Below are 10,345 nucleotides of genomic sequence, written 5' to 3'. Positions count from 1 at the left end.
GGAAACCAAGCCCATCCTGTCTGAAGGACAGCTTGGCCTCCATGAAGCCACTGATCGTACTTCTGCTGCGCGCAGACACGGCTTTACACAACCCTCCCGTCCACCTCCTCAGTCCTGGATGAGGAGAAACGTGTCCTCACCCAAGGAGGAGAGTGTGTGTGTGTGTGTGTGTGGGGGCATGTCTGTGGCAGCAGCCCTTGGAGGACGGCAGGTCAGATGGACGTCACCCTCTGCATGCTCCTCACTGTGCTCCTGCTCATCTGTGTGTGTTGGGATCTTCACCATCTGTCCAGGTGCTTTCACTTGGTCCAGGTGACCTTCAGGGACTACTGGGCTCTCATCTCTCGTGATTAATACAAACGTGAGCTCGGAGTCTGCTGGTGGACCTGCAGCTTCTCCACGAGCCTCCAGCTCTGCACGTGAGCAGATGGGGGAGGGGGGTCATGTGACTCCAGCTCATCCAATCACAGAGCAGGAGGCCAGGGCTGTTGTTAGGGGAGAAATCTGGCTGTCACACACCTCTACTACGGTGTGTGTGCGTGTATGTATGTGTGCGTGTATGTATGTGAGTGTGTGTGTGTGTGTGTGTGTGTGCGTGTGCGCTCGTGCAATCCTGCTCAATTCAAAGTAGGAGAACAATAAGCAAGGAAACGTCGGCGTTCCAGAGGGACAAATGACATGTGACTCTTCAGGGGAAATGTTGGGTGGAGGTGGAGGTGAAGATGAAGGTGAAGGAGGAGGTGAAGATGAAGGAGGAGGTGAAGGTGAAGGAGGAGGTGAAGATGAAGGAGGAGGTGAAGGTGAAGGTGGAGATGAAGGAGGAGGTGAAGATGAAGGAGGAGGTGAGGGTGGAGGTGAAGATGAAGGAGGAGGTGAAGATGAAGGAGGAGGTGAAGATGAAGGAGGAGGTGAGGGTGAAGGAGGAGGTGAAGGTGGAGGTGGAGATGAAGGGGAAGGAGGTGGTGAAGATGAAGGAGGAGATGAAGGTGAAGGTGGAGATGAAGGAGGAGGTGAGGGTGAAGGAGGAGGTGAAGGTGGAGGTGAAGATGAAGGAGGAGGTGGAGATGAAGGTGAAGGAGGAGGTGAAGATGAAGGAGGAGGTGAAGGTGAAGGTGGAGGTGAAGGTGTCCCCCCGTCCTCGGGGCTGAGCGGTGCTGCAGCAGAGCCGAGGTCAGCCGCTCCATGCAGGAACTCTGAGGCCAGGGGTCTGCAAAGACCCACGTGTGGACCCAACCCAACATCTCCGCCTGCTTCACCCCGTCAGCGGATTCCAAGCATCTCCGGAGGTCCGCCTGGCTTCGACGGCGACGGGACCAGGAGATATGTGGGATCTGGGAGCGGCAAAGTCCTACCTTGTCCAGGTGGACGTCGGCTTCCACGATGTGCCTCAGTGCGTGTCGTGGAAGGGAGGCGTTGTGGTGCAGGAAGTGAGAGAGGGTCTCATTGTCCCTCAAGAAGTCCTTCAGCTTGAAGCCTATCAAACCCACATGGATGAGGAGAGACCACATCAATAAAGCAGTTCATGCAGCAGAAGCTCAGGGTCTCGATCTACTGAACTCCCTCGTCCACACACGGTCTGTGCTTAGATGTGAACATCTCAATGTCTCTTGCACACACACACACACACACACGCGCACACGCACACGCACACACAGGAAACCATTTGCTGCAACTGAACATCCTTTGAGAGGAAGTGAGAGGAACAGTGTGTGTGTCGCCCTGGGGGGGGGGGGCATCGAGGGAGTGCTAATGAGGGCTAATTAGCGTCTCAGGAGCTCATCTGACCAGCTTCCACCCAACATGAAGACCTGCAGCACAGCAGACAGACTGAGGACTCACAGGATCCCCACAGCTCAGCCATCTCTGTCACACACACACACACACACACACACACACACACACACACACACACACACACACACACACACACACACACACACACACACACACACACCCTCTGAGGCTCAGCTTTATTTGGGGGGGGTCGGGGGCCATGTGACCACCTGTGTGATCATATTTCTGTCTCCTCGTCTCTTTGGCTGGAGACCTTCAGCTGGACTTTCAGTGAGTCTCAGGTTAAAACCCTCTCTGACATCCTGAGGACCTGCAGGACCTCAAGGACCTGCAGGCTCAAAGCTAGTCCTTCCTGACCCATGAAAGTCCACGTGAGGGTGGGGGCTCGCTGACCCCGCGGTGGCTGCCGACCCTCACGTGGACTTTGGGTAAACAGACTTTGGTGCGTTGGGAAGAAAATCAATGGACGCAGAGGGGAACCTCCAGGAACCCTCTGAGCTGAGCTGCTGCCTGGAAGTCCAGCGTGCTGACGCCCACTTCAGATTCCTGTCTGTTTCCTGCTAACCAGCAGATTAGAGGCTCCAGTCGTCCTCTGGGATGTGGAGATCCTGGTGGAGATCCTGCTGGTGCAGGAGGGGCTGCATCCAGGCCCGGACTGTTGCAGAAGCGCTAATCTGCTCCAGCACACCTTCTCCACCAGGCAATGAAGGTCCTGGACTGAGATGTTCTGCCAGACAGAGCCCAGCTGATGGATCCTTCCTGTCTACTCACAGGCAGAGGTTCCTTGACCAGCCCCTGTCTCTAGCTTCAAGTGAACCTCTCTGACGACACACACACACACACACACACACACACACACACACACACACACACACACACACACACACACACACACACACACACACAGAGAGCCGAGGTGCCCTTCACCAGTCTACTGCTTTCTTTGTGTTTCTGTGGTGGCTTCATGAGAGCTCCAGGAGCTCCAGGACCTGTGAAAGCAGGTTTCTTACGGGCAGGGTTGTTCTGCAGCTTCCTCAGGGCCCTCAGCAGGCCTCGGTAGCCCTCGTAGCTGCGGTCGTTCTGGGTGTAGAGCAGGATCTTCTTGGCGTCGATGAACAGTCGAGAGATTCTGAGGGTGAGAGAAACAACGTGAGACTACAAGGAGTCTGTTAAACCAGGTCCTGACCATCTTCTCCAGAAGCAGAGCGCGTGAGCCGTTCCTCACATGGAGTCGTTGAAGTTGCCCACCAGCCCCGGGGTCTCTCCAGGCGTGGGGCTGCGGAAGCAGGGGTTGTTGGCGTTGCAGATGATGCCCTGGACCCAGGGCAGCGTGCCCGCCGACGGCATGGCCTTGTTGGGGAAGTGACCTGGGGAGGACACCGCACCTTCTCAGCAGCTCTCACTCACAGCGGTGATTCCAAAACATCTAGGTCGAGAACCAAGGGACCTCCGGCTGAGCCTTGGAACTAAAGAACTAGAAGAGGAGCCACCGTTCTCCACCACCTTTCTCCACCACCTCCAGCTCACCGGAGCAGCTGGCCCTGAGCGTCGGTCTACTGGTGAGGTTTCTGGTTCGGCTTCAAAGAGCCGGTCTAAAGACGGCGAGGAGGTGCGAGCGGCGTCCGGCTCTCGTTCTGAGCCGGGACCTGAAGACCCGAGTCCAGGTCACGTGTTTGCCGAGCGGCAGCAAATATTGACAGATCCTTGTGGAACCGCGTCCAAACCGTGAGTATCGGTTTTATGGAGAAACCTCAGCGGGCAGACTGACAGGGAACATCTCTGAGGGTCTGAGAGGAGCACGAGGAACATCACCTGACCTCCCTCACCATCACGCTCGGGTTAGAATGCACCAGGTGTCGAGCGAGAAAGGTTCTAGCGAGAAGGACCGTGGAGGGAGGAGGAGAACGTGGGCTTACATTGGTGCTGCTCGTACGGCGGGTAGTGAATCCGCACGGAGATCAGGATGAAGAAGATGAAGAGCGGCCAGATGATCTCGATCAGCAACTGGACCTAAGAGGGGAAGAGCCACAAGCAATGGTGAGAGAAGGTCTCCAGACAGAGAAGGTCTGTCAGCAGGACCGCTCCCTCAGACCGGGTGAGGAGCGTCCATGGAACTGGTGCTGAGGAGGCGGAGAAGAGAGCTCTGTTCTCCAGTCCTGGTCCTGCGTGGGGAACCAGAACGGAGGCCTTTGTTCAGGAGGAGGGCGGTGGACGTGAAGACGCCGCTCTGACCGCCAGACCTTCTTGAGCCACAAACGCTTCGACTGTATGCAAATCAGGACGTTCTGAGGAGATAAAGATGCCCTTCACGTTTCCCAGACGTGGGGGCGGCATCATCAGCGAAGGTTCTTCTTCCAGGCTGGTTCTCCACAGCAAACATGGGTTCTTCTGGGCTGGTTCTCCACAGCAAACATGGGTTCTACCAGGTTGGTTTTTCCCAGCAAACAGGGTTCTTCTTGGGTGGTTCTCCACATCAAACATGGGTTCTTCTGGGCTGGTTCTCTACAGCAAACACGGGTTCTTCTGGGCTGGTTCTCCACAGCAAACACGGGTGCTTCTGGGCTGGTTCTCCACAGCAAACACGGGTTCTTCTGGGCTGGTTCTCCACAGCAAACACGGGTTCTTCTGGGCTGGTTCTCCACAGCAAACATGGATTCTACCAGGTTGTTTTTTCACAGCAAACATGGGTTCTTCTGGGATGGTTCTCCCCAGCAAACATGGGTTCTTCTGGGATGGTTCTCCCCAGCAAACATGGGTTCTTCTGGAGTGGTTCTCCACAGCAAACATGGGTTCTAGCAGGCTGGTTCTCCACAGCAAACATGGGTTCTAGCAGGCTGGTTCTCCACAGCAAACAGACATTCCAAACCGAGGAACCCAGACAAACTTTACAAACTTGAAGTCTACAAATGGTAGACAGTGGAACCTGAGGAGGAGCTGGACTCACCGTCTGCCTCTTCCTGTAGGTGAAGTTCTTCCACAGCAGCAACCCCAGCTGAGTGGAGATGGCCATGGTGTCTTCTCAGCGTCTGCGACGGCACAGCAGCTCTTCACTGGGGAACGAGAGCAGGAGGCCACGGGTCACAGGAGGAACAACAATGCAAAGAGAGGAACGCAGGTCGGGACGCTGTGCTCCAGAAGAAGCTCAAGTACACAAAGGAAACCCGAGGAGAACCAAAGGGCCTGCTTGGGTTTGGCCGGAGAAGCGAGCGCTGCGGTAGAACATCGACCAGGACGGCAGCCTCTCAAGAGTGACAGGCCCAGCGGAGGCTTCAGGGCTATCAGGTCCACTGGATCTGGACAAAGGTCAACCTGGGAGGACCAATGGGAGCCGACTCTACGTGGAGGGACGGCGGGCTCCCTCCTACCTCCACCATCTACGGGGGAGATGTTGTGCACCTCAGACCCGCTAAGCACATGTGGTGATCTGGTGGATCTAGAAGATCGCTTTCAAACCTGGGCGGAGTGCGGTGCCCACAGGACAGGCTCTATCTCCAACAGCTCACCACCTTCTCCACAGGTGATCCGTGGAGGTCCTCCACACTGTGATCCGGCCCTCGGGGGTCACAGGAGCCCCTCGACCCTTGGAGATCTATCGTGTGGGACATCGTGTGCTCGGCCCTTGTTTGGGAAGCCGGCGGAGATCTTTAGAAAAACAAGCCGTTCTGTTTACGAACGGCTCAGAGCGAGAAGATCTGATTGGATGGACGAAGAGTCAAGGACGTTCAAACAACACGTTGTCTGCTCAGCACAGCCCCCGCAAAATCATTTATCTGCTCGGTCATGGTTTTGTTGACACGACATCTTCTCTAATGCGGCCATAAGTGGGACCTCCGACGACCTCTGCCGCCTCAAAACCCCCGGAGAACCTTCTGAGTTTGTGTGCCGCACAGCGTGACAACGTTCCAGCGTCGCCTGGTTCTCAACTTCAAGTCCATCCGGAACCGTCACACACACTCTTCCTGCTCTGCAGGCCTTTGGCTTCCGGCCCGGAGAATCCACCAGATGTTGCAATCATAAAAACCAACAAGAACTTTGAGATCCACAAACACGCTGACCAGGACATCCGCTCCGAGTGACTCACCACCAGGCAGAAACCAGAAGGAACTCTAACCCACCACCGTCAGAGACCTTTCCCACACAGATCCACACATCCACTCACACTGGCAGCCACCTTGAGGAGAAACATCTGCAGCACCTTCAACATTCACGCAAGAAGACGTCGGCCATCGTGTCAGGTCAACCTTTTATTCCAGGACTGACCAGAAGTCCTCATCCATGGCTGCAGCGGTGACTGTGTGTGTGTGTGTGTGTGTGTGTGTGTGTGTGTGTGTGTGTGTGTGTGTGTGTGTACACTCCGTCCTTCGGTCTCCTGAGGTGGTTGGTGCAAACCCCCGGTGAAGAGAACCGGGCTCAGCGGCAGCAGGCCGACTGGTGCAGCGCAACAGCGCCCCTTGTGGCTCAACCCGGTACTGCAGCGCCATTTTACTTGTTTACCACCAATTTGTTCTCACGTGTTATGTCACTCTTACAGTGAGGCTTCTCAGTCTGAGGCATCACTCTCAAGCGTGAAGCTTCTCCTTCTGAAGCATCACTCTCAAGCGTGAAGCTTCTCCTTCTGAAGCATCACTCTCAAGAGTGGGGCTTCTCGGTCTGAGGCATCACTCTCACAGTGAGCTCCATCTGAGACATCACCCCCCTCAGATTGCTCTCTTTCTGAAGCTTCCCGCAGGGGTTTTGGGCGAAAGCGATAGAAAAGACGACAAAGGACCAGAAAACATCTCCGAGGTTCTTTAAAACGAGTTTCTAAAACGAGCCTCAGAAATTTGTCCAGAGACAACGCCGAAGGAGGTCATGATGTATCACAAAAACAAAAACCTAAAAAACATAGCCATACTTCTACCACTACAGGTCCTCACACAAATTGATCCATGATTGATTGTCATGGAGGCGGCGGAGGATCTGCGCGTCGACGGCACGGACTGAATCCCGGTCAGCGGTCTTTCATTGTTCCGTCGCTCCGAGGTTACTGTCGGTCATTCGGACCGCGGCTCCATCCGCGAACACGTCAAGCGCCGTTAATTCCACGACGCAACGACGGAAGCGCTTTTCACAGTAAGACATTGGTTTTTCGACGCCGCACACTCCGCGGCAGGCGAGAGAAAGATACGGAGCCGCGACCGGACACGCAACTCGGCGAGTCGTACCCGCCACCCCCCGGACGACAGCAGCAATAAGCCCATCTCGGGTTTATCAGCCCATCTCGGGCTTGTTGCTGCGCGCCGCGAAGCCTTGAGACAGGCTCTTATTTTGAAAGGCCGGAACGGAAACACACCGCTTCACCGCATTGCGCTTGACACGCAGACGGCAGCGCAGACGGCGGTAGATAATCTGTTTATCATAACAGGGGCACGAAAAACAACTCATGGACGCTGTCATGGTTTGAACTAAAGACACCCGAACTTTCAGAAGCATCGCGTCCATCGAACATCACGTCCGTTCAACTTTATCCAAGTCGCCCACTGAGTCCGACTGTTTTTGTTGTTTCCGCCGTAAATAACGGGAGGGACACTGGACCGACACGACACCGGCGCCGCAGCGTCCGGTGGGGCTCAGGACGGCCGTCAAGCCATCGATACGGACTAAAGTTGTCGGTGTGAGACGGTCCCGGACCGGAGCGGCCGAACCGCGGCTCGGCGCGGACTCACCGAGCTCGGACCCCGGTTGCCTCCGCCGCCGCTCTGCGTCCTCATAAAAGCCGAACTCTCCTCCGGGAAGTCTCGGAAAGGCGCCGCGGCTCCGGCGCTGGTTCTCCGTCTGTGTGTCCGCGGCGTCTCGTTCCGACTGCGGGGAAAGCAAAGCGGCGGCGTCGCTCCGGCGGAGGTTTTATACGGCGCTCGGCGGCGCGCCGCGGCGGAGGCGCACTGCGCAGGCGCGGCGGAGGTAACTAACGGTCAGCGCGTGTCGCTGCTGCCATATAAGGAGCGCACGTGCCGAGTCAAAACATCTCTTAAAGGGCGCGCGGCCGGAAAGCTAACGGGTTAGCATCCGCGGCGCGGGCTCGCCGAGTCAGTGCGCATGCGCCAGTCTGCCCGGCGCCCCTCGTTCGGCTCGTCTCAGTTATGTTTTTCTTTCTTCTCCGTTCGGAGCAGCTGCCGGAACTCTTTGGAACTCATCAAGAGTCAACGCTTCAACGTCCTCATTGTCGTTCTTACTTTGCCGTCCACGGTGCATTTGGATTTGTGTTGGTAATAAATAGGTTAACAGCGTGTTGCAGCGTGTTGTTGGGGATTTAAGTTGAATGTTGGGGTTTAAGTTGACACTTGTTCTCTATTTGATTTTGGGGTTGCCGGGAACTTTGATGAATGATGAATTCTATTGTTTGTCTATTTTCTTACCTGGAATTGAGCAGGAACAGTGAGTTAGTTGTGTTCCCGCTCATGTGGCGCGGCTGTGGCCAACGACAGCGATTACTCATCAAACAGACGTTTTACCGTCACCCGCGTGTTTCCCCGACTAAAACGCTGCAATATCATAAATATGAATGGTGTTGGCCGTGCAAGTACTGTAAAACACTGAGTACATCTTGGTGTGCGGCTGACAAAGGGCAGGTGCGACAGCGAGTACACAACCCGTGAGGCGCGGCGTGGAGCCAGGAGGTGATTTTATTGATTCACAGCGAGGATTCCTTGTCGATCCGCTCGAGGCCGCCGCCGGCCGAAGGGGCCGCGAGGCCTCACCCCCGCTGACCCCTGATGGATGTAAGCTGCTTACAGAAAACATGGATGGCCGTCAACTTGGACGGCTTTTTTTGCTCCGTTTGCACCGTTTTATTCAGAGCGGAGGAAAGTCACGTTTCCCATCGCACGTGGTTGAGCCGGCGTTATTTCACAGCCCCACAACAGCTTCACCGGAGGGATGAGCCACATTCCTCCGGAGGTTAGCGGCCGGTCCGGAGCGACGACCGAGGCGTGGGACGGCTCCGGGCAGAGCTACGGAAATGACGCGAGTCCTTCTCACACGCCACCTTCTACCCCGACCGCCGAGCTCCCGCTTCCCTTTTGTGAATCGCTTTGCGGAACAGCCGCCGGCCAGGAGTTAACGGGGAACATGTGGCTCGAGTTTGCACTGTTATTTTTAACCCCCTGCACGCGTTTCCTCTCGCCGCTTCTGAGACACTTCTGGGTCACTTCTATCCAGGTCCGTGTTCCTCCAGCAGATCCAGGAAACAACTGAACGTTTTCTGCCTCATCGTGAAAACGCAGTCTTCCATTTGGGTCTCATTCATTGAACAACGTCTCTTATCACAAAGAGCGAGCTGGCTGAAGGCTCTCCGCCCACCGAGGCTCCAGAGGGGGAGGTGGACGGGTCTGCTGCCCTTCGCCGTTCTGCTCATGAGCAAGGAACCGATGGGTTCTGGATGGGTCGGTGCTTGACAGCCAGATGGCCCCGACCACGAAGACCCCGACCGGTACCACAGGGGGACGCAACTACCTCCACTCTGTCATCACTGTCATTGTGTGTGTGTGTGTGTGATGAGAACAACTTTATTTATCCCGAAGGAAATTGTTGTGCCAGAGTTTCAAGCAAAAACATAACAGTAATAGATAATAGTAGGAAGGAGGGAGAATAAGAATGTCTTAAGAAGGTCTTAAGTACAAAGATTTGAAGATTCCCTTCGGCTGAAGGAAGAGGAATTAAAAAGTCTGGTAGCCTCAGGTAGGAAAGACCTCCTGTGGCGTTCAGTGGAGCTCCTTGGTGGTATCAGTCTACGACTGAAAGAGCTCTGACAGGACGTCAGTGTCCATGCAGGAGGTGATGGACGTTGTCCATGATGCTGAGGAGCTTCTCTGACACCTGCACCACAGACTCCAGCTCCACTCCAGGACAGATCCAGCTCTCCTGATGAGCTTGTTGAGTCTGTCGGTGTCAGCTGTCTCCAGCCTGCTGCCCAGCACACATCAGCGTAGAAGATGACGCTGGACACCACCGAGTGGTAAAACATCTGCAGCATGGTCCTGCAGACGTTGAAAGATCTGAGCCTCCTGAGGAATAACAGGCTTATCTGACCCTTCTTGAAGACGTGTGTGTGTGTGTGTGTGTGTGTGTGTGTGTGTGTGTGTGTGTGTCTGACTGGACGGAGCTGGACTGGGAGGACTTTCTGGATGAAGATGGGCGCAGCGGTCTGCAGCTGCTCTGAAGAACCCGGTTCAGAAGCCTGGACTGGACCAGTTTCTCCATGCGTTTGCCGCTGAAGGCCACGGCAACCATCTGGCGGTGATCACCCGCCGCGGCCCGCCTGGTTGTCCTCCCTCTCCGCTTGAAGGAGCAGGCAGGGGGGCCAGACGCACAACCAGAACCTCATTTGATGCCCTCTGGTCCAGGTCTTCTGAAGATCCACGGTTTACTTCGGACCGATCGGTTCCCTTCCGCTTGAACATCAACCTGGGAGCGGCTTCTCGCTCAGAGGGTTGGAGATGGAGCCCTGGACCGTCTGGCTTCCTCCTGATCGGTTCTCCATCAGGAGACTGGATGGTCTTCACCTGTCACTGCT

The 10,345-nt window shown here is 55.7% G+C and overlaps 1 protein-coding gene across 3 annotated transcripts in view; it reads right to left on the bottom strand.

The window, feature by feature from the left end:
• Positions 1–7,658, bottom strand: part of LOC147216482 (phospholipid-transporting ATPase ABCA1-like) — a 23,220-nt gene extending 15,562 nt beyond the window's left edge. For 2 of the 3 annotated variants that reach the window (XM_086177154.1, XM_086177156.1), the window contains exons 1-6: positions 7,500–7,658; positions 4,739–4,844; positions 3,711–3,804; positions 3,020–3,161; positions 2,805–2,923; positions 1,353–1,474 (exon numbers count right to left, since the gene is read on the bottom strand). In XM_086177154.1, the coding sequence (XP_086033280.1) occupies positions 1,353–1,474; positions 2,805–2,923; positions 3,020–3,161; positions 3,711–3,804; positions 4,739–4,804 (543 nt within the window). In that variant the 5' untranslated portion in view covers positions 4,805–4,844; positions 7,500–7,658. The remainder of the gene's footprint in view (positions 1–1,352; positions 1,475–2,804; positions 2,924–3,019; positions 3,162–3,710; positions 3,805–4,738; positions 4,845–7,499) is intronic. The other variant, XM_086177157.1, reaches the window with a different exon arrangement.
• Between the last annotated feature and the right edge of the window lie 2,687 nt (positions 7,659–10,345).

This window comes from Fistularia commersonii, chromosome 29 (assembly GCF_037954325.1).
Source record: "Fistularia commersonii isolate RoL2024-O1a breed Wild chromosome 29, RoL_Fcom_v1.0, whole genome shotgun sequence".
NCBI classification, from domain to species: domain Eukaryota; kingdom Metazoa; phylum Chordata; class Actinopteri; order Syngnathiformes; family Fistulariidae; genus Fistularia; species Fistularia commersonii.
Note: the sequence above shows the minus strand (reverse complement) of the source record. Positions and strands in the feature narration are given on the sequence as shown.